The following is a 27,566-nucleotide window of genomic DNA, read 5'->3' as shown; positions in this document are numbered from 1 at the left end:
TGAGTGACTTGTGTCATGCACAAAGTACATGTCCTAACCGATTTGCCAAAACTATAGTTTGTTGACCAGAAATTTGTAGAGTGGTTGAAAAATGAGTTTTAATGACTCCAATCTAAGTGTATGTAAACTTCCGACTTCAACTGTGTATTGATTACAAGATTCTCCTTCTGACCTGCTAAGCCCTTCACCTCTCAGACCTTCTCCCCTACCAACCTACACAAGCACGCCATTCCACCACAGAAGGCCACCTTGTCATCCCCAGGTCCAAGCTCCCTCCCTCTAGCCATCCATGACTGACTCCAACACCATCCTTCAGTTCTTCCTAAAGCCCCACCTTTTTAACAAGGCCTACCAATAAGCCCCCCTCCCCCCCACACACATACATACAAGCAAAGCAATACACTACAAAGACATTCCCCTTTGCACCATACTGATCACCATCTAACCCAAACTGGTAACCTACCCATTACCCTAAACTGGTTTTGCATCCTTACCCCTAACCCGACTCCGTATCCTAAATCGAGTTTATAGCCAAACCCCAACCCTACACAGATACATCACACTCTTCCCTTCCTTGAGCCCACTAGTCTTTGTTCATGTTTTTGTTTAGTCTGCTGCTGTTTTGTTTGAAATGTACTGCAATTTGGAAAGAAAAACAAGTTCGAAGTGCTATGGGAAAATAGCTGGGAACAAAAACAAAAAAATGAAATCCTGGTGATTTTTGCATTTAAAAAAAAATATATTATTAGTTAACCGAGAATGGACTTTATTTGTGGGTAAAAAAAAAAGGTAAAATCACCAGGAATTCATAAAAAAATGAGTTCCCAGCTATTCCCACAACTAAAAGACCTTTAATATTTTTCAACCTGAATCAAACTCTGTGTGTACCCTCCTTCAGCCTGTAGAGGGGGGTTCACACACTCTGTTGCCAATGTGTATTCCCCCCAATCTTTTAACTGTGTGTCACCCACACACGTGTGTGTATGGGTGTGGGGGGATGACTTTAGTTCTGGATTTAAAAAAAAGCTGTAAAATCACCAGGAATTCATCAAAAAATGAGTTTTTTCCACAACTAAAAAACATGTAATATTTTTCAACTTGAATTGAACTCTGGACATTGGATTTGTATGCTTCAAGACTAACATTTCACCACTCTCCATTGTGGCTAAAGGATTATGATTAGTAGTCACTACAGCCGTTATCCTAGCAAGGGAGGGTGCACAAAGTATTGAAAACAGGGACCCGTGCCAATCATTCTCACACCTTTGTATCTTTTTGAGATATTGTTGTGTTACTTGTTAAACAAAATCTCTTTCTCTAAGCAATTGTAGTAGTATAATATAATATTCCTATTTTGTTAGCATACAATTTAGCTCAGTATTTGTATTATGTTATGTCATATTTTATGTTTTGTGTGTGGACCCCAGGACGAGTAGCAGCTGCAAAAGCTAATGGGTATCCTAATAAATAAATATATGGATTTTGTGTGTCCATCCCTGTGACCAAGGCGTTTGTTGTGTGTGATAGAATGGTCCTATGAGTTTGGCCGTGCTGTATTGGCTGTGGACTACATGGTGTTTACCCTCTGTCTCATCTACATCTTCGCCATCCACAAACAGCTGGGACCCAAGATCATTGTTGACAAAATTGAGGGCTTTCTAAAAAGAAAGAGAACACTGTGCACTGCAGTGTGTCTAAGTAATATACTTAGATAGACATTGGGTTGTTGTAGCCGTCTCCATTATGGCGACTGTGAGAGCATAGACAGTGCCATTGAGGCCATCTTCATTTTGAAGCAGTCAATTTTCTTCTTCTACTTCTATGAGTTGGCAAACAAACTGAAAGGGTGCCAAAGATGGTGGCTAAATTAAGATGAATGACTCAAGCCATACACCATTTAATTTTTCAAGGTTCCTGTCTGTGTAAGTAGGTGTTCCCACTCACGTGACAATGCTTTCCCACGAGAGCTCATGGTTCCACCACGCGAGAGTGAACTGCTGACTTTGGTCTACTTATTGTCCTCTCCCCGCTCTGCTCGCCCCACCAGGCCGCCCCGACATATCACTGGCTAAAAAAAAGTCTCCTTTCTCTACCGTCTCTGGGGCACCGCCTCCGCGGGGTGGGGGAAATAAGTAGGCCCCACCCGATCAGATAAAATAAGGGAGAAGGATGTCTCGCTGTATCTGTCTCTAAGGTTGCCTACAGCCACCTAGTGTGTGTTGTTTGAACAGGTATGAAGCCAATGTTTGCGTGTTACTGCCACCTGCCGTAATGAAAGTTATGCTCAGGAGTTTAATTAATTGGCTGATCTCTTCTGATGACCTGCAAGGAATCATGTGATCCTTCCTTAACCCATAGGAAGTCTCACCCAATTGACTACTTAACAGTGGTGAAAGTTCTTAATGGCGCTGGCCATGCTGAAATGGGATTTTGGTCACTAGAGTCTGTCTATATGGTCTAGATTGAAGTGCTGGTTTTGGCAGGAACAATTAGTATTGAAAGAAAAGTGTAAAAACTGCACACACAAAAAACAGTGATAATCCCGAATTTAATATTCTGTTCCCCTCCTGATTGGCAGATGAAAGACATCTTCTTTTTCCTCTTCTTCCTGGCGGTGTGGCTCAGCCTACAGTGTAGCCAATTAGGAGCTGCTCTACTCCTACGACCTTCGTCCTTGTTGGATATTTATCAGTGTTCTACAGGCCATACCTCCACATATTTGGATAGATCCCCATAAACAAAATTGATGTTTTTTTAGGAATGTGGTTTGCGTGTGTATGTAACATAGTATATTCTCACTTAGCCATCTTAAAATGAATGCACTAACTGAAATCACTCTCGATTAGAGAGTCTAGTAAAGGAAATTGTTTTTATATACAGTACCAGTCAAAAATTTGGACACCTACTCATTCAAGGGTTTTTCTTTATTTTTATTATATTTTACAGTCTAGAACAATAGTGAAGACATCAAAACTATGAAATAACACGTGGAATCATGTAGTAACCAAAAAAGGGTTAAACAAATCACAATATATTTTATATTTGAGATTCTTCAAAGTAGCAACCCTTTGCCTGATGACAGCTTTGCACACTCTTGGCATTCTCTCAACCAGCTTCACCTTGAATGCTTTTCCAACAGTCTTGAAGGAGCTCCCACATATGCTGTGCACTTGTGTGCTGCATTTCCTACACTGCGGTCCAATTCATCCCAAACCATCTCAATTGGGTTGAGGTTGGGTGATTGTGGAGGCCAGGTCATCTGATGCAGCATCCCATCACTCTCCTTGGTCAAATAGCCCTTACACAGCCTGGAGGTGTGTTGAGTCATTGTCCTTTTGAAAAACAAATGATAGTCCCACTAAGCGCAAACCAGATCGATGGCGTATCGCCACAGAATGCTGTGGTAGACATGCTGGTTAAATGTGAGTAGGTGTGAATTTTAAATAAATCACTGACAGTGTCACCAGCAAAGCACCATCACACCTCCTCCATGCTTCACGGTGGGAACCACACATGCAGAGATCATCCATTCACCTACTCTGCATCTCACAAAGACCGTGGTTGGAACCAAAAATCTCAAATTTGGACTCATCAGACCAAAGGACAGATTTCCACCGGTCTAATGTCCATTGCTCGTGTTTCTTGGCCCAGGCAAGTCTCTTCTTATTGGTGTCCTTTAGTAGTGGTTTCTTTGCAGCAATTTGACCATGAAGGCCTGATTCACACAGTCTCCTCTAAAGAGTTGATGTTGAGATGTGTCTGTTACTTGAATTTTCTGAAGCATTTATTTGGGTTGCGGCTGGTAACTAATGAAATGATCCTCTGTAGCAGTGGTAACTCTGGGTCTTCCTTTCCTGTGGCGGTCCTCATGAGTGCCAGTTTCACCTCCAATTCTCTGGAATTTTCCAAGCTGTTTAAAGGCACAGTCAATTTAGTGTATGTTAACTTCTGACCCACTGGAATTATGATATAGTAAATTATAAGTGAAATAATTTTTTAATATGTATACTTCCGACTTCAACTGTACTCACTTTTTATATAGAATGTGTACACCCCTTCAAATGAGTGGATTTGGCCATTTCTGCCACACCCATTGCTGAAAAGTGTATACAATCAAGCACATAGCCATGCAATCTCTATAGACAAACATTGGCAGTAGAATGGTCCATACTGAAGAGCTCAGTGACTTTCAACATGGCACCGTCATAGGATGCCACCTTTCCAACAAGCCAGTTCGTCAAATTTATGCCCTGCTAGAGCTGCCAAGGTCAACTGTAAGTGCTGTTATTGTGAAGTGGTAACATCAAGGAGCAACAACGGCTCATCCACGAAGTGGTAGGCCCGACAAGCTTACAGAATGGAACCACCAAGTGCTGAAGCGTGTAAAAATTGTCTGTCCTGTGACGTAACACTCACTACTGAGTTCCAAATGGTATTTTAATATCAGTTTTATATGAAATGTAATTTCCACCACACTATCATTACCACAACACTAAGTCATTACCATCAAGGTACATATTTTACAGGTAAAGGTGCATTAAATTACAATTGATATTGATGATTTTTCCCATATGTGAACATTATATGCTTGTTCTCAATATTTTACATTCCTTTTAGAAATGATCTTAAGATTTTTATGTGGTTAATACATGTTTCTGAGTATCAAGGCATATATGGACATTTGGACATGACAATGATTAATACATATGATTAAGAAAACTTCCAAATAGTAAATTAATAACAAATTTGTTTTTGTGAAATATTCTATAAAATACCATATGCACAATTTCGGTCATTTCCTCTTCAAGTAAAATAGCACATTTGATGTGTTGGTAATGACATTTCCCCTCTGGAATTTGGTGAAACGATAAAAATTATTTTTATCCTTAAATAGTATGGTCTCAGCCAATATTAAATCTTGTATCCAGACAGTGAAGAAAATATTCAGATAAAAAGCAGTTTCATTTTCCAAAACATTTAACATCCTAAAGTTACCATATATTCAACCACAAGGAGGTACTAATGAGCTATGCGAGATATGTATATTTTTAATCATAATAGAGGACTCCTGAACTTGTATTATTTCGGTGTAGATAAGGAAAGGGCAGGTTAAAAACATGAATGCAGTGGAAATTAACTGACTAAGGTAGGTAACTTTAATGTCAAGCAGATTACAAAATGTTGCGCCATTTCTGAAATGTAGCAACGTTTAAGACATTGATTTCATGTTGTAATGTTAACAAGGTACCCAAAAGTAGTTTGAATTCATGTTTTCATTTTATTTGCTAAGCGAAACTTGTTTAAACAGCGAAATTGTAGTGAAAATCATCCTTGTTTGCATAGCGATGATGAAAAGAACGTCATTTATTTAGGCTGTAATGATCTCCAAAATTCAAATTATTAGGTCATCACACCGTTGATATAGCAACGGACGCTAATAGTTTATCGAATCCCATTCTGACGCAGGGGAGGACATTATTTGGCATGACAGGCCTAATATGCCTCCTCTGGTTTCTCTCTCTGCATTTGGATTGCTGCTGTTTGTATCTGCCTGCTCAGCACTGTACAGAGCCAATCTGTCATGGTCACCTCTCCTCACCTCCAGTTGTAGCACTGTTCTAGTGCCCTCTCCTGGACGACAGAGGCTCTCTTTCAGAGTAACTTGATAAAGCCCACATGTCCTCCACCCACTCACTCTGAGGTAAGGTTGTCAAAATGTAAATGAACTTTATTGATCCCCAGTCAATTGTATTACTTAGTTTTTTATGTACTAGTTTCAGTTTCTGTTCTGTTTTCTCTTTCAGATCTGACCCCTCTCTCTCCAACTAGCTGACCCATGTCTGATGGAGAACAGTGAAATCTAGACACTCACAAACACACCTCTTACCAATCCAAAGATGGACTTGATGCTCATTCAGCCATCCTTTCAATGTTGTTTTTAACTTTGATTATTTGAACTGCTGCCATTTTGTTTGTGGACTATTGTTGCTCTTCTGTTACTTTGTTGTTCCTATGTTGGTCTAGAAATCTTGTTCCTGTGGGTTATGGAATCGGTGGGCAAACTGTTCTTAATGTAATATGTACAAACATTTTTAAAGGTGCAATTCAAATATCTCTACCCCCATAATGACATGACCAAGTACAAACACATTCAACCTGACACATTCACAAAAACATAGATTGTATGTTGGTTTTACACTCAAAAAAATGCTCCACTAAGCTAGATTCAATCAGTTCTGCCTTAACCCTTGATAACCGACAACATTGTTTTTATTAAGGCGATGTCGGAGGTGTAACTGCATTGGAGCTGTCAAATCGCCAAAAGCCTCCCGGAATTATAGCTATCACCGACATTGCCATTGGATGTGCAGAGACACAGTAGTAGTAATCGCATGCAGCCTTGTTACAAGCCGTCAAATCGGTGAGCAGCTGCTCTTGTGATCATTGTCAAAAAGCCACACCTGCCCATCTCGCATTAAAAGTTCAGAACAAGAAAGTGTAGGCTATATAGAAACAATTACTCTCAATTTGAAAAATCAATAACTAAATCATGAGGATTTCTATCATCTTAATCGAGGCGTAGATTACGTCTCAAATTCCAGTGATTGAACTGGAAGGCTGCATGGGGATGTCTCTTAACGCTCCACTCCATGCCGCCAAAGGCATTGTCCGCTTTAGGTACAATTTGATATTGAGATAAAAATGGCTGCATTGGACCTTTAAATGCAGCTATTTTGAGTCTTTGGACCCTTTTACTCCTTTGTATAGCAGAATATTTGCTTGCTAAATAACCTTTTAAGTACCTCCTGTAAATTCTTATATTTTTCAATGGTGAATTGCTGTATACAGTTTAAGCACAGGAATTTCACCAGTATATGTGGTGATAAAACACATGAAAGTTCAGACTGTTAAAACTGCTGCAACCGTTAGTGCTCTATTTGGAAACTCGGAAATGATTTTCCGCTAGTGGTGTAAAGTAGTTAAGTAAAAATACTTGAAAGTACTACTTAAGTAGGTTTAGGGATATCTGTACTTTACTATTTATATTTTTGTTAACTTTTACTTCACTACATTCCTAAAGAAAATTCTATACTTTTTACTCAATATGTTTTCCCTGACACCCAAAAGTATTCGTTACATTTGTAATACATAGCAGGACAGGAAAATGGTCAAATTCACACACTTATCAAGAGAACATGCCCACTGCCTCTGTTCTGATGGACTCACTTAACAGTGAGGAGTGTGCCTGGCTATCTGTAAATTAAAATAAACAAGAAAATGATGCTGTCTGGTTTGCTTAATATAAGGAATTTGAAATGATTTATACTTTTACTTTTCATACTTAAGTATATTTTAGCAATTACATTTACTTTTGATACTTACGTATATTTCAAACCAAATACTTTTAGACTTTTACTCAAGTAGATTTTAATGGGTGACTTTCACTTTTACTTGAGTCATTTTCTATTAAGGTATCTTCTCTTTTACTCAAGTATGTTAATTGGGTACTTTTTCCACCACTGTTTTCCGCTTCAGCCGATCCTTACAGGAAACGAGCTTGGTTCATGTTGTTGGAGGTGAATGAATGGAGTTCTTTTACATATGTTGGATCGTTACTTGATCACCCTGTTGCAGGAGAACTTTCCTGCAATTCAGGAAACGTAAAACTTGTAGTATATTTGAGGTTTAAAAAGGTTTCTGAGGTTTGTTATTTCCACTTTGAAATTTCAGACTTGATTTTCCCAAACAATGTATCAACCCCTACAAAATTGCTGATTAATTATAATCCACATACTTCACATTTAATGTTGCTGCAGGATTATTTTCCTGCTGTAGCAAACTGGCACGAATTAAGATCCTACATCTGTAGCGTCAGATCTTTCTAACCGACCGAAGCCTAAATGTGTACTTTAGAACTGGGTTTTACCGACTCTTACTGCCTTTTCACCCCACAACAACCAGATTTCTACAACGGGTATTAATAACCAGCTATTTTAAAATATCAGTTTGGAGTTATTAGCACCTTTTGTCCGAGTAGACGTGCCGTTAACTGAGTTGAGGGAGGAAGGCTGCGGAGGGCTAGTGTCCACATTTGCCCTCAGCTGTGGCCTTTTCCCAGGGAGCACCTGGTAACCCGAAGAAGGAAGGTTAGGTGACATTCACTAATTTCAGAGATAGAGCTCAAATTTTCAGGGAACGTTGTACATTGAAGATGTTATTAAAGATGCCAAGTGTTAAATATTTGGGTCAAGCATTTCTAACCCAGCTTGAGGAAAGTCATGTATACTGCAGCTCACCCAAATGGAGAGAGAAATATGTCTTAGGCATGTCTGCATACATCTCCACTTTCAGCTACATTGCAGTCTTTGGTGTTGCATATCTCTCCTCTTGTTCATCTGCATCTCATATCGCTCTCTTTCTCTCCTTTGGTGGTCTCAATCGTAACTGTTTCACACAGTAATGTAGAAGTTTGGGTTGGTAGCAGTGAGAAATGGGGTGGGGACCTTAGGGCCAGATTCACTAATCATTGCAGAAAGTTTACACCTTGTATTTTCCAATCGGAATATAACAGAGTGTTGAACAAAATATGAAATAAAGGGAGGCGCAACAAGTGCAGAAGCTTTGGTTAAATTTGGCTCTGATTGCTTGGGTTTGGCTTCATTTTGGAGGCTTTGCAGATATAGTTTGCAGAGGCTCCTCTCATGGGGAGCAGCTGGAGTTGTGGAAGAGAGGATTATGAAAGGAGGGGGATAGAGAAAGAGAGAGTGAAAAAGAGGGGTGGTATAGAGAGAGAGAGAGAAAGAGTGAAAAAGAGGGGTGGTATAGAGAGAGAGATGGTGGTATCTGCAGTGTCAGTCAACTCCCAGTGCCAGGGAGGGTCACATTACACTGACTCTGGGAGTGCAGGATTTTAAATAGAGTGGTTATTTTGGGGGCTACATGTTCAGGAGGGGTACCGGGGAGGGGGTGTACTCAGAAGGAAGGTAGTGAAAAGGCTATATGGGTTGAGTGTGAAAACCAGGCCATTCATTGTTGATCATTGTGCCTGCAATGCTTGGTAATGTGTGTGTGTAACCAAGGGCTGGCTCATTGCTTGTTCCTATAGTGCTGGAATTGTGAGAGTGGTGGGTTGGTGGGCATATAAAAATGGTGGGTAAAAACTGTGTAGAACATTTGGTACAAAGCTAATTGGCATTGACATTGGCAAATAGTTCCCGATTGGGGTGGCAGGGTAGCCTAGTGGTTAGAGCTAGTAACTGAAAGGTTGCAAGTTCAAACCTCTCAGCTGACAAGGTACAAATCTGTTGTTCTGCCCCTGAACAAGGCAGTTAACCCACTGTTCCTAGGCCATCATTAAAAATAAGAATTTGTTCTTAACTGACATAAATAAAATTGATAGCTGATATGTCTTCTCTCAACACCTGCTTGTCTCACCAACGCTCTCTTTTCTCTCTCCCCCTCACTCGTTCCAATGATATAGTTCTGATATCACCCCTCTCACTCTCTCCTTTGCTATTTCAACTCTTCCTCCTTACACCTCCCTTCTTTCACGATATATGGTCATCCTGGCCTGAGCCTCCTTCTCCCACCGTCCTCTCTAAAGTTAAACTTGAACATTTGATGACAGCAAAAAAGCAAGCAATATCTGCCCCTCTCTCTCCCTTCCTCTCACTATCTGCCTCTCTTCCCTGTTCATTCCATTTTAGACGGTGCAAGCATGGTCAACGGTGGAGCATTTGCCCCTGTCACTCAGTCTAATTGCCCCATTCCTTCTCATCTTACCCCCCGGGCTGGTCTCTCTCTTCTCCTGCCCGTCCCACATTAGTGCCGCCTGTGTCAGGTCTGCAACGGTGTCTCTTCAAACTGTGCCATTTTACTGCATGCTTAAACTTTAAAGGGGTACTAAACAAGCACTATTTCAGGAGGACAAGAGGGTTACTTTTTTTTTCCAAAGGAGAAGGACACCTACCTTTTCCTGGAGGGATTTGGTTTATCGTTGTGTTGTGAGGAGTTGAGAATAAGTGTCTGGATTTCTATTTGGAATATCCCCGTTCAACTGGGCATTACATAGGCCTATTGTGTGCACTTCTTTATAACTGGTGCCCGTTCCCCATCGCTCTCCTTAGGGTGTGTGTGTGGGTGTGTGGGTGTATTGTGTGTGTGTGGGACAGAAAGGCAACAAACTCTGGGGGTGTCAGTGTGCACGTGCTAAACCATTGCACTGCAAAGGGAGTGATCCCTCGTTTATCTGGTATCATCCCTCACTCTCCTCGTTTATCTATCGTCCCTCTCAACCCTTTGTTCTGAGATTAATCATGGCCTCCTTTAAGACGTGGCTCTTGGGACTGTTCCTAGCCCTGCTCTGCACCTTCCAGACACCTCTTGCCCCTGGCGTCAAGGCTCAAGACCTGCCGCTGGCTCCCCAACAGGATGTAGTAGCTGATGACGAGGGGGAGCATGCAGCGGATGTAGGGGGAGATGACGACGACGACGATGATGATGATGATGATGGGGACAGTAAAGAGGATGATGACAATGATGATGATGACGATGATAACGACGATGATGATGACGACGACGATGATGATGACGACAACGATGATGACGACGACGATGACGACGACGACGATGATGACGACGATGATGATGACGATGACGACAACGATGATGACGACGACGATGATGACGACGACGATGATGAAGACAACGATGATGACGACGATGATGATGACGACGATGATGACGATGATGATGACGACAATGATGATGATGATGACGACGATGACCACACAGGTAAGTTACGTCTTTTCACTTAAATTATGCTGCATTCTTTACCCACCTTCCCTCGCCATCATCTCTGTGTGACCCTAACCCCACCCCGCTCTGCCTGTCTGAAACTATATCAGAAGAGAACGGGAGAGGGGAGGGGCTTAGCCACACCTTGGCCACTCCCCTCTCCTTACCTCTCCATGCCCTGCAGAACCTCTCCTTGCCAGTTAGTTCTCAGCTCAGCCTGTCACTCAGTTCAGCTGTCCAATCAGAGTAGATATAGGAAAAGAGACTAGTACAGAAGTCCCTCCTTCACCCCTTTACAGCTGTCCATTACCTTTGCTGTGTCTGTCTGACTCTCTCTGTGTTCTCTTCCCTGCTTAAATAGAGTTATGAACACTCTGGGGAAATTGAACTGGCCCGCCTGGAGTCCCAACTGTGTGTCATCCTTCGTACAGTACACTAGATATGAACCTGGGGACTACAGAAGCATTGTAATGATGAGTAAAAGGAGATGTTTTTTTTAGTTGTTTTTTTAAGTAACACAGAGACTTGATAGAATCAGTCATCGGATCATAATATAAGTCAGATCTTTTGATTTGTGTTTTGTTTGAAAAAATGGTTTCTTCTTTTTCACTCCGTCCTTCCTTTCTCACGGTTATGGATTGGATTGACATGTATTTGTGTCTCCTCCATGTTAACCTACAGAGAAAGAAAGAGAGACAGTGGTGTAGAAAGAGGAGGCTTGATAGAGATAGACAGACAGACAGACAGACAGGAGGAGGAGGTGGAAGGGGTGAGGGGTGTTGGGTGGCACATGAGGGCTAAAAAATTCATTAATTTACTAGATAAGAGTAGTAAGGTGTGGTAATAGTAACAGGGGTGTCAATAGAGTTTCTCTCTTTCTCCACATCTCTCAATCTCTCTTTCTCTGTAGAGCTTCCTTCTTTGTCACTATGTTGAATAGTTCCAATGAAATGAATGTACTGTATATGCAACCCTGGTCTATGTTTTTACGTCATCTTTGAATGCATATTAATAACACATCTGTGAATGCATATTAATAACACATCTGTGAATGCATATTAATAACACATCTGTGAATGCATATTAATAACACATCTGTGAATGCATATTAATAACACATCTGTGAATGCATATTAATATCACATCTGTGAATGCATATTAATAACACATCTGTGAACGTATCCATTCATATTTTGTAATTCTCACTCAAACTCACTCAAGCGGTTCTCAGACTATTACGTTTGTACAAAGATAATCATTCACATACTGAGAACAGAAACGTCCGTTATTTTCTTAAACTAATTTGAAATATTTATACGGCCATTCGTCATTTGTCACTTTAGAGAGGATAATTGGAATATGAATTATTCTTATAATACATTCATTTGTATAATTGCGTATGATACCACTTTAGTTAGATTACATGTCAGATATCAGAGATTTTACACCAAGCAATGTTTGTGTGGGCTACCTCTAGCCTGGTACTCAACGTAGATGTTGAGGTTTTTCACATTTTGGAGAAAAAAATAGTATTTGTAAAAAGAGAGAAATATAGGTAGCTAATTGACAAGACATGACAGTTACTCCAGGTGTTGCATGAATAGAAGTGTTTGACTCTGCTCTTATTTTTATGTGGATTTTTTAAATGTATTTTTTGTTGACTGTGAAACAACCCCTTTCTGTGAAAACTGTGACAAAATATCACCTCTGATCATGTCTCTCTAACCCTACTTTCAATCATAGAATAAACAAATTGATCATGAAGTGTTGCATGGATGTACTTCTGTTGTTGCCTGGAGTCATGGGTTTGGTGACTGACTACATGCATGGAGTAAACCTGTGTGGTATAAAAAAGGTGGGAGATTGTTTCAGTACTAAGTCTGTTTGAGTCAAATGAACAGGAAAAGTTCAAATGTTCATCTTACTGTGGAATGGTTTATTGTATAGTCATACTGAGTGTGAACCTATGTACACTGCTCAAAAAAATAAAGGGAACACTTAAACGACACAATGTAACTCAAAGTCAATCACACTTCTGTGAAATCAAACTGTCCACTTAGGAAGCAACACTGATTGACAGTAGATTTCACATGCTGTTGTGCAAATGGAATAGACAACAGGTGGAAATTATAGGCAATTAGCAAGACACCCCCAATAAAGGAGTGGTTCTGCAGGTGGTGACCACAGACCACTTCTTAGTTCCTATGCTTCCTGGCTGATGTTTTGGTCACTTTTGAATGCTGGCGGTGCTTTCACTCTAGTGGTAGCATGAGACGGAGTCTACAACCCACACAAGTGGCTCAGGTAGTGCAGCTCATCCAGGATGGCACATCAATGCGAGCTGTGGCAAGAAGGTTTGCTGTGTCTGTCAGCGTAGTGTCCAGATCATGGAGGCACTACCAGGAGACAGGCCAGTACATCAGGAGACGTGGAGGAGGCCGTAGGAGGGCAACAACCCAGCAGCAGGACCGCTACCTCCGCCTTTGTGCAAGGAGGAGCAGGAGGAGCACTGCCAGAGCCCTGCAAAATTACCTCCAGCAGGCCACAAATGTGCATGTGTCTGCTCAAACGGTCAGAAACAGACTCCATGAGGGTGGTATGAGGGCCCAACGTCCACAGGTGGGGGTTGTGCTTACAGCCCAACACCGTGCAGGACGTTTGGCATTTGCCAGAGAACACCAAGATTGGCAAATTCGCCACTGGCGCCCTGTGCTCTTCACAGATGAAAGCAGGTTCACACTGAGCACATGTGACAGAGTCTGGAGACGCCGTGGAGAACATTCTGCTGCATGCAACATCCTCCAGCATGGCCGGTTTGGCGGTGGGTCAGTCATGGTGTGGGGTGGCATTTATTTGGGGGCCGCACAGCCCTCCATGTGCTCGCCAGAGGTAGCCTGAGATGAGATCCTCAGACCCCTTGTGAGTCCATATGCTGGTGCGGTTGGCCCTGGGTTCCTCTTAATGCAAGACAATGCTAGACCTCATGTGGCTGGAGTGTGTCAGCAGTGTCAGCAAGAGGAAGGCATTGATGCTATGGACTGACCCGCCCGTTCCCCAGACCTGAATCCAATTGAGCACATCTGGGACATCATGTCTCGCTCCACTGTCCAGGAGTTGGCGAATGCTTTAGTCTAGGTCTGGGAGGAGATCCCTCAGGAGACCATCCGCCACCTCATCAGGAGCATGCCCAGGCGTTGTAGGGAGGTCATACAGGCACGTGGAGGCCACACACACTACTGAGCCTCATTTTGACTTGTTTTAAGAACATTACATCAAAGTTGGATCAGCCTGTAGTGTGGTTTTCCACTTTAATTTTGAGTGTGACTCCAAATCCAGACCTCCATGGGTTGATAAATTTGATTTCCATTGATCATTTTTGTGTGATTTTGTTGTCAGCACATTCAACTATGTAAAGAAAAAAGTATTTAATAAGAATATTTCATTCATTCAGATCTAGGATGTGTTATTTTAGTGGTCCCTTTATTTTTTTGAGCAGTGCATATTTAAAATGACTAGACTTTCTTTATGGGCATTTGTGATTATAATCTACCTATGTGTATTTGTGTGTACAAAGCATGTTCTGTGAGGTAGTATGTACATTGTACTGGTTTGTGTATGTGGTTAGAATTTGTGTGTGTCTACAGAATATGAGCGTGTAGAACTAGTGTATGCATGCAGGACTGTATGTAGGAAATGAGTTTTTGTATAGTATGAATGAACTCTACCCTGCCATTCTGTTACACCATTACCTTGCTACAAAACAAAAATACATTAATGAACACCATCACAGAAAATGTACAGATACACACATACAGTGGGGAGAACAAGTATTCTATACACTGCCGATTTTGTAGGTTTTCCTACTTACAAAGCATGTAGAGGTCTGTATTTTTTTTTAAATCATTGGTACACTTCAACTGTGAGAGATTATGATTTTTTATGATTTTTAAGTAATTAATTTGCATTTTATTGCATGACATAAGTATTTGATACATCAGAAATGCAGAACTTAATATTTGGTCCAGAAACCTTTGTTTGCAATTACAGAGATCATACGTTTCATGTAGTTCTTGACCAGGTTTGCACACACTGCAGCAGGGATTTTGTCCCACTCCTCCATACAGACCTTCTCCAGATCCTTCAGGTTTCAGGGCTGTCGCTGGGCAATACGGACTTTCAGCTCCCTCCAAAGATGTTCTATTGGGTTCAGGTCTGGAGACTGGCTAGGCCACTCCAGGACCTTGAGATGCTTCTTACGGAGCCACTCCTTAGTTGCCCTGGCTGTGTGTTTCGGGTCGTTGTCATGCTGGAAGACCCAGCCATGACCCATCTTCAATGCTCTTCCTGAGGGAAGGAGGTTGTTGGCCAAGATCTCGCGATACATGGACCCATCCACCCTCCCCTCAATACGGTGCAGTCGTCCTGGCCCCTTTGCAGAAAAGCATCCCCATGTTTCCACCTCCATGCTTCACGGTTAAGATGGTGTTCTTGGGGTTGTACTCATCATTCTTCTTCCTCTAAACACGGCGAGTGGAGTTTAGACCAAAAAGCTCTATATTTGTATCATCATACCACATGACCTTCTCCCATTCCTCCTCTGGATCATCCAGATGGTCATTGGCAAACTTCAGACGGGCCTGGACATGCGCTGGCTTGAGTGCGCTACAGGATTTTAATCCATGACGGCGTAGTGTGTTACTAATGGTTTTCTTTGAGACTGTGGTCCCAGCTCTCTTCAGGTCATTGACCAGGTCCTGCCGTGTTGTTCTGGGCTGACCCCTCACCTTCCTCATGATCATTGATGCCCCACGAGGTGAGATCTTGCATGGAGCCCCAGACCGAGGGTGATTGACCGTCATCTTGAACTTCTTTCATTTTCTAATAATTGCGCCAACAGTTGTTGCCTTCTCACCAAGCTGCTTGCCTATTGCCCCGTAGCCCATCCCAGCCTTGTGCAGGTCTACAATTTTAGCCCTGATGTCCTTACACAGCTCTCTGGTCTTGGACATTGTGGAGAGGTTAGAGTTTGTTTGATTGAGTGTGTGGACAGGTGTCTTTTATACAGGTAACGAGTTCAAACAGGTGCAGTTAATACAGGTAATGAGTGGAGAACAGGAGGGCTTCTTAAAGAAAAACTAACAGGTCTGTGAGAGCCGGAATTCTTACTGGTTGGTAGGTGATCAAATCCTTATGTCATGCAATAAAATGCAAATTAATTACTTAAAAATCATACAATGTTATTTTCTGGATTTTTGTTTTAGATTCCGTCTCTCACAGTTGAAGTGTACCTATGATAAAAATTACAGACGTCTACATGCTTTGTAAGTAGGAAAACCTGCAAAATCGGCAGTGTATCAAATACTTGTTCTCCCCACTGTACGTGTTAGGATGGGAATGAACAAGTTATTTTACAGAGGCTGACGGTAATGATGACGATGATGATGATGAACCGGCTGCAGCTGATGACGACGATGATGATGACGATGAGGAAGAGGACGATCAACTGTATCACAAAGGATCCCTCTGTTCATACTGTGAATACTGTGAGGTAGGTCTCACTATCTAGATAGAAACACCAGTTTGATTACATTTATTGGTAAAACAATTTGCACCCTGTCAATATGTTTTCCCCATCCTTGTTAAAAATTCTCTCTCTCTCTCTCTCTCTCTCTCTCTCTCTCACACTCACACTCACACTCACACTCACACTCACACTCACACTCACACTCACACTCACACTCACACTCTCTCACACACACACACACACACACACACACACACAGCACTGTGACACCTGCAACAAGTGCCCATGTGCAGAGGGAGATAAGTCTGCGCACTGTGACACCTGTCAGGTAAGAATTACCTTCCCATTCAACCACTAATAACCTACACCCTCAGAAAGAAGGGTTCCAAAAAGGTTATTAAGCTGTCCATGTAGGAGAACACTTTTTTGATTCCAGGGAGAACTCTTTTTTCGAGAGGGTTCTACATGGAATCCAAAATGGTTCTACCTGGAACCAAAAATAATGTTGGTTCCAACGGACTGGATTTTGAACCCAGGTCATCTGTGCACCACAAGACTTTGCATTATAATTAGCTTGGGAAGTTAACACAAGTCTTCAGGTCCTAGGAAAGGTTACAACAGAGCTAGTCAAAACATAGTCTCTCAAATCTCTGGGAGCTCTCTTCGCTTCGCACGCTCCATACAGCGGTTGTGAGAAGACTAATTTTGCATTTGCATGCTCCTCGGAAGTTTTTATTTTTTTTACATCAAGAGGGCTGGTTATGATGCAATGACAAAGTCAGATCAGAGAAGCTCCTCCCTCCAGTTATGTCCTATGACGTTATATAGTCATTCATTTGTTATCCTTCTCTAATGCCTTACCCTTTTCCTGCTTCCTTCTTTAGATGTGCAACTTCTGCTACGTGTGTCCCATTTGCAGCACACTTTGCCAACCAGGTAAGACAGGGGTGTGGGACTGTTTTGATAAAGAATCATTGTATGAACTGCTTGCAAAAAAAACAGTTGACATGTCATTAGCTGCTATTAGATAAATGTTTGAGGTTGAACGCCGGGCAGCAGAAACATCAGCTTCACTGTATGTTTTTAATCCCCAAGGTGGTTTTCTGGACGAGCTGACTGGATCAATCTATAAGTAAGACACAGTTACATAAACACCTTTTGAATGCCTCAGTGTGAGCTCTCAACATTCCGTTTGACACAGAATTACGTTTATTCTCAAAATGACAAATAATGTCTATCTGCGGAATGCAGTTACTACAAGGAGCGCCCCACCTGAATCTGCCATTAGCATCGAGTCACTCACTACATGCCGCGCCCACTGCCATTGAGGCTGCTTCTAACAGTGCGGCTCGTACCGAATGGACGGAGAAACGATTATCCACACAATGTGGAAAGACGTCTTCGGCCACACACATATAAAAACAGACATTAAATACCAGCCATTAGTTAAAAATAGTTATGTTTATTTCACAGTGACATGCCAATTAGCTAACATTACTGCCTTCGGAAAGCACCAGGACAAGCCAGTGCAAATAACCAGTGCACACCGGTGTTGTACCGAGGTGCCTGCCGACCTGAGGTGCTTCCCACTGGGCAGCTGTATCCTGTTGAGCACTGCTTTCTCACAGTTATTGTTACGGCGAGGGAAGTAGCTAGCTACAGTGTCTTTTGAAAGTATTCATACCCCTTGACTTATTCCACATTTAGTTGTGTTAGAGCCTGAAGTCAAAATGGATTGAATGGGTTGTTCTTCTCACCCATCTACACAACATACCCCCATAATGAGAAACTGAAAACATAATGAGAAACTGAAAACAAACACATATTTGCAATTGTATTACCATGAAGTCTAAGGAACTGTCATTAGATCTCTTGGATATAATTGTGATGAGGCATATATCTAGGGAAGGGTAAAAAAAAAAACTATTTCTAGAGTGTTGAAAGTTTCCAAGAGCCCAGTGGTCTCTATCATATGGAAATTGAAAAAAATGGAACTGCTTAGAGGTGGCCGTCTGACCAAACTGGGCAAGAACGACCTTGGTCAGGGAGGTGACCAAGAACCCAATGACCATTCTGACAGAACTACAGAGTTCCTTGGATGAGAAGGGAGAACCTGCCAGAAGGACAAGACTCTCTACAGCACTACACCAATCTGGGCTTTATGGGAGAGTGGCCAGGTGGAAGCATCTCCTGAGAAATAGGCACATGACAGCATGCTTGGAGTTTGCAAAAAGGAATGTGAAAGACTGGGATCATAAGGCAAAATATTCTGTGGTCTGATGAGACAAAAATGTAACACTTTGGCCTGAATGCAAAGCACTATGTCTGGAGAAAACCAGGCACAGCTCATCACCTGTCTATCACCATGCCTACCGTAAAGCATGGTAATGGCAGCACCATGCTATGGAGATGCTTTTCAGCAGCAGGGACTGAGAGACTGGTACGAATAAAGAGAAACAATGAATTGAGCCAAATGGAGGCAAATCCTTGATGAGAACCTGCTTCAGATTGCAAACTACCCTAGACTGGGGTGAAGATTCACGTTCCAACAGCAACATGGCAGAATGGTAGAAAATCCCCAATCCCCAAAAAAAGCTGATACAGACGTACCCAAGAAAGCTGTTATCGCTACCTAAGGTGCTTGACAAAATATTGACTGTGTGAATACTTATGTAAATCAGATATTTCTGTATTTCCTTTTCAATACATTTGCAAAAATTTCTAAAAACATGTTTTCACTTTGCCATTATGGGGTATTGTGTGTAGATTGGTGAGAAAAAATATATAGTTAGCAAATCCAAATGGCAAGCTATCACACCCAAATGCACCTCACCCTGTGATTATTTCAATAGGCCTACCCGTGTGAGTAGAAATGTGAAGACTGATGCGCAGTAAAATCAATAAACCAACCACTTGTCTCCCTTTATCCGTTAGGACTGTAGCCGATGTCTTTGAAGCTGACAAATAAGCTCCTGTCGCCACCATGTGGCCAAGGAAGATACTGCAACCAAGGGATTGTATTATCTCTTAGAGATTCACTGTCATTATTCTCACTTTTAATAAGTTATAAATAATTTTTCTGTCTTTCTTGTTGTTGACTGAGAACACCACAAACATGCAAACTGGATATAGAGATACTGGATAGATTGGATACACATATTGGATATAATGGATAGCCTATAGAAGTTGTGAGAATATGAGAATGAGAATAACTTTAATTGAGCTATTTGTGTATTATTTTTAGATGACAGGTTTATGGTACTCTTCTCAGGAACATGCATTCGTATTTTAAAGTCATATCTGTGTTTCTTAAAAACAGTGGGGTTGTATGAAATAAACTAAAGGGGAAGTTTTAAACATTTGTGCTGTACTGTTTTTATGTGCACTGTCATATCAAATGGAAAATACCATCTAGAATTAGGCTATAATAGAACAGAATATGTTGGCAGATGTGCACAAACATTGAATATTATCATTTCAGCTTCAATTAGAAGAATCATATTTTGTAATGGGGAATATAAGCATAGAGTGTAAATTGTTGACTGCCATTGAGTAGAATGTACAGTATATACTGAACAAAATATAAACGCAACATGTTGGTCCCATGTTTAATGAGCTAAAATAAATTGTCCCAGAAATTATACATCTCTCTCAAATTTTGCACACAACTTTGTTTACATCCATGTTAGTGAGAATTTCTCCTTTCCCAAAATAATCCATCCAGCTGACAGGTGTGGCATACCAAGAAGCTGATTAAACAGCATGATCATTACACAGGTGCATCTTGTGCTCGGGACAATAAAAGGCCACTTTAAAATGTGCAGCTTTGTCACACAACACAATGCCACAGAAGTCTCAAGTTTTGAGGGAGCATGCAATTGGCATGCCGACTGCCGGAATGTCCACCAGAGCTGTTGCCAGAGAATTTACTGTTCATTTCCCTACCATAAGCCACCTCCAACATAGTTTTAGAGAATTTGTGTATGGGCAGGCATAAACTACAGACAATGAACACAATTGCATTTTATCAATGGCAATTTGAATGCACAAAAATACTGTGACAAAATCCTGAGGCCCATTGTGAGGCCCATTTTTTATAGGTATCTGTGACCAACATATGCATATCTGTATTCCCGGTCATGTTAAATCCATAGATTTTTTTCAATAGACTGATTTCCTCATATGAACTGTTAACTGAAATTGTTGCATGTTGAGTTTATATTTCTGTTCAGTACATGTCTTTGGTCTTAACAGGTCAACATAATTGGGGTCAAATACTATTACTGCATAACATTTGAACATACCTCTAATATAGTTTTTGGGCAAATCAATATTTTTAAGTCAAGTAGTATTCACATAGGCAAGGTTGTGTAGTAACGGATTACATGTAATGGGGATTATGTAATCCGATTACAAAAATGAAGTAACTAATCAGCCCGGATTACTTAAAAAAAAAATGTCATTGGGATTACAGTTAATGTATTAAAAACATCTGATTATATTTTGGATTACTTCATCTAACATCAATAGGAACATTTTATTTTGTCAGCATTGCTGTCATGTCACGCACCCTAAAGACTTCTCACATGCTCTATACTCAGAAAGAATATACTGTTCTGGTGATGGCTTATTTTGTATTCCAATTGAATGAATGAATGACTGAATGAATGACTGAATGAATGAATGAATGACTGAATGAATGACTGAATGAATGAATGAATGAATGAGTAGGTAAGGCTGCCATACCATTTACACCTGGCCCACTGGTCAATCAGTCGTATGGACTCCGTAGAGTTGCTGCTTGATGCTTAGTTTGCAGCCTATTTACAGTGTTTTTTCACTCTATCTCTGAGTAGTGGGAGAGAAAATGCTTTCTGATTGCGCAACATTTCAAACACTGTTTTGAACACATGCTGTTAAAATGTTGAAAAGAAGAGGGTACCAAGCTTTCTGTTGGTCATCATTTTATTTATCAGCTTATATTGAGCAAAGGGTACTCAAGTCAGCCATTCACGGTGAGTGCATGGGCTACATTAAATGTAATGTTAAATAGGCCTATCAATTACAACGCAAACTATTAGCAATAATTAGACTATATTTAGAGTTGGCGAACTAACAACTTCCTCAGGTGCTGAATTAGTCCCAAATGAATTATCTTATGTGATATTAGTGTCCAAAAAAATGTATGCAAATTCATCTCTATATCTATAATTTGATAGGCTTATTGTGAAACCATTTAAGTATCATCATTCCTGCTTGGACATGTTTATTAGTTTAACATTGTTTTCATGAAATCATACCATTTTAGTAGTCTAAGTACACTTAGAATTAAACACATTGAATGGGTTTTGATATGACCATTAGACTACAATTTCTTTCTATTTTCTGACCCCACAATACAATTGTGGCATGACCAAATCATAGGCTTGTACCACCAATTGAAAATGTTAGGAAAAAGTGAATATGGAGCCCTATGTATGCTCTCACACATAGAATATACAAGTCCCCAAATTGAAAATAGTAATGTTACTAAACATAATAATTAGTTACATGTTTTTAAAAACGTTAAAAAAATATGCCGGTGTGTTATAGATTAAAGTAATTCTAAAGTAATCTGATTACTGTACTCATTTTGAGTAATCAAAAGGATTACGTTGCAGATTACTTTATTTTTTATGTAACTGTAATGGATTCCATTTTTCAGGAAACTGCCCAACCCTGCGCATAGTACACTAAATTATCCTAATTGCACACAGAGCTGAACCAGTGCCTCTGCGGAATGTATATTGTGGCAACCCCGAGATATCGTAGAGCAATGGTGCCGTGCGTTTACACAGATCTTATAATTCACATATTATATATTCGGGTGAGAGCATACACAGGGCTCCATACTAACTTTAGCTAATTAGCATGCCCAAGCAGGAATGCATGATATTTTGATGTGCAACCTTAACCAGTGATTGTCATACATGTTTGGTTTGACAATAGGCCTACAATTCAAAATAGGGTTCCAGAATTTTCTGATTTTTTTTCAATATAGAGATTCCAATCTTTTTGGGCACTAATATCACATAATATAATTTATGCAGGACTAATTGACCATTGAGGAAGTTGTTAGTTTGCCAACTCTAAATATAAAGAGATTCATTAAAAAAACTCTATAGATTTTCTGAAATTATTAAAGAGATTTGGTGTGTTTTTTCAATATCTAATCATGCCATGACATAACTTGATGGTTTCATTTCAGAGGCAAATAATCATGTTTCTTTTTCTAAATTCTATTATCCGCCTCATTCTCAGAGAAATAAGTAGTACTGCTAGATTTTATACAGTCAAATGTAACAAATAACTACATTTTTCATAAAGAACTGTACAAATGATACATGTCTAATCATGTGACAAACAATTTTTGTTATGTAAAAACGATTTAATACAGTAATATGAGATCTGTATTTGGCATTTTAGTCATTTAGCAGATGCTCTTATGCAGAGTAACTTACAGTAAGTTCGTTCATCTGAAGATAGCTAGTTGAGACAACCACATAACCCTAACATTACATGTACAGTGCCTTTGGAAAGTATTCAGGCCCCTTGACTTTTTCCAATTTTTTTACGTTACAACCTTATAATAAAATGTATTAAATGTTTTTTTCCATCATCAATCTACACACAATAACCCATAATGACAAAGAAAAAACAGGTGTAGACATTTTTGCAAATGTATACATAAGTATTCAGACCCTTTGATACAAGACTCGAATTGAGATCAGGTGCATCCTGTTTCCATTGATCATCCCTGAAATGTTTCTACAACATGATTGGAGTCTACCTGTGGTAAATGAAATTGATTGGGCATGATTTGAAAAGGCAAACACTTGTCTATAAGAGGTCCCACAGTAGACCATGCACGTCAGAGCAAAAACCAAGCCACGAGGTCGAAGGAATTGTCCGGAGAGCTCCGAGACAGGATTGTGTCGAGGCACAGATCTGGGGAAGGGTACTAAAATATTTCTGCAAAATTGAAGGTTCTCAAGAACACAGTGGCCTCCATCACTCCCCAGGCCAAACTGAGCAATCGTGGGAGTAGGGGCCTTGGTAAGAACACAATGGTCACTCTGATAGAGCTCCAGAGTTCCTCTGTGGAGATGGGAGAACCTTCCAAAAGGACAACCATATCTGCATCACTTCACCAATCAGGCCTTTATGGTAGGGTGGCCAGACGGAAGCCACTCCTCAGTAAAAGGCACATGACAGCCTGCTTGGAGTTTGCCAAAAGGCAGCTGAAGACTCTCAGTCCATGACAAACAAGATTCTCTGGTCTGATGAAACCAAGACGGAACTCTTTGGCCTGAATGCCAAGCGTCACGTCTGGAGGAAACCTGGCACCATCCCTACTGTGAAGCATGGTGGTGGCAGAATCATGCTGTGGGGATGTTTTTCAGCGGCAGGGACTGGGAGACTAGTCCGGATCGAGGACTACAGAGAGATCCTTGATGAAAACCTTCTCCAGAGCACTCCTAAGCACACAGCCAAGACAACGCAGGAGTGGCTTCGGGACAAGTCTCTGAATGTCCTTGAGTGGCCCAGCCAGAGCCCGGACTTAAACCAGATCGAACATCTCTGGAGAGACCTGAAAACGGATGTGCAGCGACGCTCCCCATTCAACCTGACAGAGCTTGAAAGGATCTGGAGAGAAGAATGGGAGAAGCTCAAGAAGACTCGATGCTGTAATCGCTGCCAAAGGTGTGTAACAGTATAACTTTAGTCCGTCCACTCGCCCCTACCTGGGCTTGAACCAGAGACCCTCTGCACATAGACAGGGTGTTACAGGGTGTTATTTGGTTTTTGTATGGGAAGTCGAGGTGTGAGGTTGGGGGAAGGTGTGAGAAGGTCAGAGAGGAAGGGGCGTGAACGGGTGGGGGTATGCACTGCACAATAGTTGCAGTGATGAGGGTGGTTAGATGTAGGGTGAAGGTAAAAACAGGTACACAGATGGCGAAGGTGTGAGTTTTAGAGGGGTACAGGGATGGGGGATGGGTGAAGAGGACACCTGGCTAGAGGTGCTTTGGAGGGGATAAGATTGTGTGTGGAAGTGGATTAAGAAACACTTATACATACATACCTGTTACACTCTTATAAGAGTGTACAAGAGTGTACAGGGCTTTTGGTTTGGGGTAAGGGTGAGAGTTCAGGCAGTAAGACTGGGGAGATGCGTACCTTGTCTGTGTCTGTCTCGTGGATGAGGTGCTTAGCCTCATTGTCAGTATGGTCAATCTCTCCTGGCAGGATCCACTGAGCTACCTCATGGTTATCCAGGAAACCATCCTGACAACACAACACACACATAGAGAGCTGTTACAAACCATCCTGGCAACACAGACACAAACCTGTTAACTTAGTATGTCCACAGAAAGAGGTGTGTGTGTGTGTGTGTGTGTGTGTGTGTGTGTGTGTGTGTGTGTGTGTGTGTGTGTGTGTGTGTGTGTAAGTATTGACATAGCTGGTCTGAGGGGTAGGATACCTTAAGTGTACTGACTTAAAAAGTGATGTTATAATGATGTTATAGTAATGTATAAGGAGAGGATGTTGTTAAGGTGATCCAGTAGCAGCAGACTATTGTCTCTAAACTCTGTGAAGTGTTTTTTCTCCATCAGCACCCAGTCTGGTTGGTTCACTCTCTCCATTCTCAGGTGTGAACATGTCCCCCTGTGGTGGAGAGAACAGGATACAGCTTATACAGTAGGTGTTGTAATTCTAAAGTCTATTCCAGGGGTTATGAGCTAGTTCAGGTGTACAACAAAATTGTGAAATGTCTGGGGGGGGGGGGTCACCACTGGTCCATTCGCTGGGGAGAAAAATCACTTTCAAAATCATGCCTACTGTGCATCTCTGGGTTATCTTCTGTTTGTGTATGCATACTAGCACTTTTCATTTGACATATACAGTTGGTTGTGGACCCAAGAATATCACTCATACATTTGTAATAAAATAAATGAAATATTTTTTGTTCTCATAAAATGTATAAAGAACCAGATATTATGTTTGGTTGATGACATATTGCATGTTATCTGTTTGGAAGAGGGTAGTCGGTTGAAGGAGAGACGAGCCAATGTATTCGTCAAGGGTGATCTTTCTATCACCGTTCTTGTCAATGTCTTCTACTGTTTCCTGAAGCGAAACAGAAAAAATATAGTTGTTTAGAAGTGGGCTGGAGAAAAAAAGTGCACCACCTGGATGTTCCTCAGAATTTGATTGATCCTGTGACTATTGACTGAACCCAGTCCTCTGACTGACCTGTATATGACAACGGTCTTCATGTGGTCGTACTCCTCAGGGTGAAGGAAGGCGGTGAACTAGACCTTGGTGGCGATGCCGTCCCCGTCGCGGTCAGCTGTCCTAAAGCGCCTTTCGTCTCTAGTCAGCATGGCCTTGTAGCTCGCCTTGTCATCTGCAAGGGAGCGGAGGACATTCTCAGTCAAGACATGGCTTTGTAAAGCAAAGATCAGGGTCTGTATGTATCAAGCGTCTCAGAGTAGGAGTGCTGATCTAAGATCAGGCCCCCCCCCCTGTCCATGTAATGTTACTTATTATGATCTAATAGGCTAAACTGATCACTCCTACTCTGTGACGCTTTATTCATACTGGCCCAGAACTATACTGTCCGTGTAAATACTCTTAGGTTGTGTACTGCAGTCAAAGTCTAGCCTACTTAAACCTTTTGAATCAGAGTTTATCAGTGATGTGTCTCTAATTTACCCTCTCTACTACAGATCTACTCTCTCTACTACAGAACTCCAAAGGGAACAATGTGTTAACATGTTCTGTTTTCCACCTCAGTTTGTTTCTTTGTATCAAGGATAAAAGACATGGATATTGTGGTAACCCCTTCCCCTGCCTTTGTATTAACAACACGAACCTAAGATGACACCACTATCACATAGCTGTATAGACACTACTATACTGTCATGTTGAGTTCTCTACTCTCATTCCCATCTCATTCTTGGATTGTGTTTGTAACTCATGATCAATCTCTCCTCATATCACTGGTAAGTATATAAAATTAGACCCTACATAAATAGTATCTTGGTTGTGCCCAAGCCTGCCCATCATTCCAACAATCTTTAGCACCCATATAGCCTACTAATTATACACTGACTGTACACCCCTGGTAAATTGGGACTACCTTTTTAAAATCACAACCCCCTCGCTCATTTGCCTCAAAGTTAGGCTACCCTCCCTTGTCGTAACCAGGTAGTAGCCGTAGGTGGTGTTCTTGTATTCCTCCCAGCCGATCTTCCCATCCTTGTTCTGGTCGTACTCCTTCCGGTGCTTCAGCATATTCTCCTCAATGTGCCTCCTCTGCCTGTGTTTGATCCACTGGTGCAGTTCCCCATGGCTCACGAAACCACTCTTGTCTGTGTCGATGCGATCTACGATCTTCCTGCCAAAGGGACAGAACAAGCCAACTAAGCATACTACCAACCGAAGCGAACTAGCCACCTTTCAGAGCCTAGTTCTTCTCTAGGTTTCTTCCTAGGTTCCTTCCTTTCTAGGGAGTTTTTTCTAGTAACTGTGCTTCAAGATCTGCATTGCTTGCTCTTTAGGGTTTAGGCTTGGTTTCTGTATAAGGTCATTTCTATGTAATAGGACCCATGAGCACCAACATGAAGTTCATAGGAGCATATCCAATTGGGTGTCAAATTAATGCTAAGAGTATATTTTTGAGAAATGAAGGCATACTGTATATACATTTGTTACAGGTTTAGTTTTTGCCATTCATGTTTTGAGTTTGGACTTAGCACATTAGCACGTAGGGCGCACCGATTGGTGTCACCTTGTTAGTCAGTATGTGTTACATCTTTGCTGGCTTGTCCATCTCGTTAGTTAGAAGGTGTTTCACCTGTGCTGGCCCAAGTGATATTTGAGAGCGGCTGGCCCAGTGCTTCAGTTGAGATGTGCAGTGTCAACACCTTTAGTTGTTAGACGTCACCGATCTTCTAACCATCACTGATCCATTTTTCCATTGGTTTTGTCTTGTCTTCCTTCACACCTGGTTCCAATCCCATCAATTACATTTACATATTGTGTAATTTAACCCTCTGTTTCTCCTCATGTCCTTGTTGGAGATTGTATGTTAGTGCTAGAATGTGTCGGTGCGCGACGGGTGTTGTACCCATTTGATTATTTTTGTATATTTTGGTTTTTGGAGTTTGTTTGTGAGTTATTCTTAAATGACTCCGTTTAT

General features: G+C 41.2%; 1 protein-coding gene and 1 pseudogene across 1 annotated transcript; one reads left to right on the top strand and one right to left on the bottom strand.

The window, feature by feature from the left end:
• The first annotated feature begins 9,766 nt into the window (after window positions 1–9,766).
• Window positions 9,767–19,678, top strand: LOC139406871 (sarcoplasmic reticulum histidine-rich calcium-binding protein-like). Its single transcript, XM_071149993.1, has 6 exons — window positions 9,767–10,794; window positions 16,212–16,345; window positions 16,581–16,649; window positions 17,206–17,257; window positions 17,417–17,453; window positions 19,256–19,678. The coding sequence occupies exons 1-6, from the start codon at window positions 10,317–10,319 to the stop codon at window positions 19,287–19,289; spliced, it is 804 nt and encodes a 267-aa protein (XP_071006094.1). The 5' UTR covers window positions 9,767–10,316; the 3' UTR covers window positions 19,290–19,678.
• A 4,404-nt stretch (window positions 19,679–24,082) lies between these two features.
• LOC139407992 (calumenin-like) lies at window positions 24,083–27,197 on the bottom strand (annotated as a pseudogene).
• Window positions 27,198–27,566: the final 369 nt, after the last annotated feature.

This window comes from Oncorhynchus clarkii, chromosome 4 (assembly GCF_045791955.1).
Source record: "Oncorhynchus clarkii lewisi isolate Uvic-CL-2024 chromosome 4, UVic_Ocla_1.0, whole genome shotgun sequence".
In the NCBI taxonomy this organism is placed as follows: Eukaryota; Metazoa; Chordata; class Actinopteri; order Salmoniformes; family Salmonidae; genus Oncorhynchus; species Oncorhynchus clarkii.
This window is presented reverse-complemented; position numbering and strand designations above follow the sequence as displayed.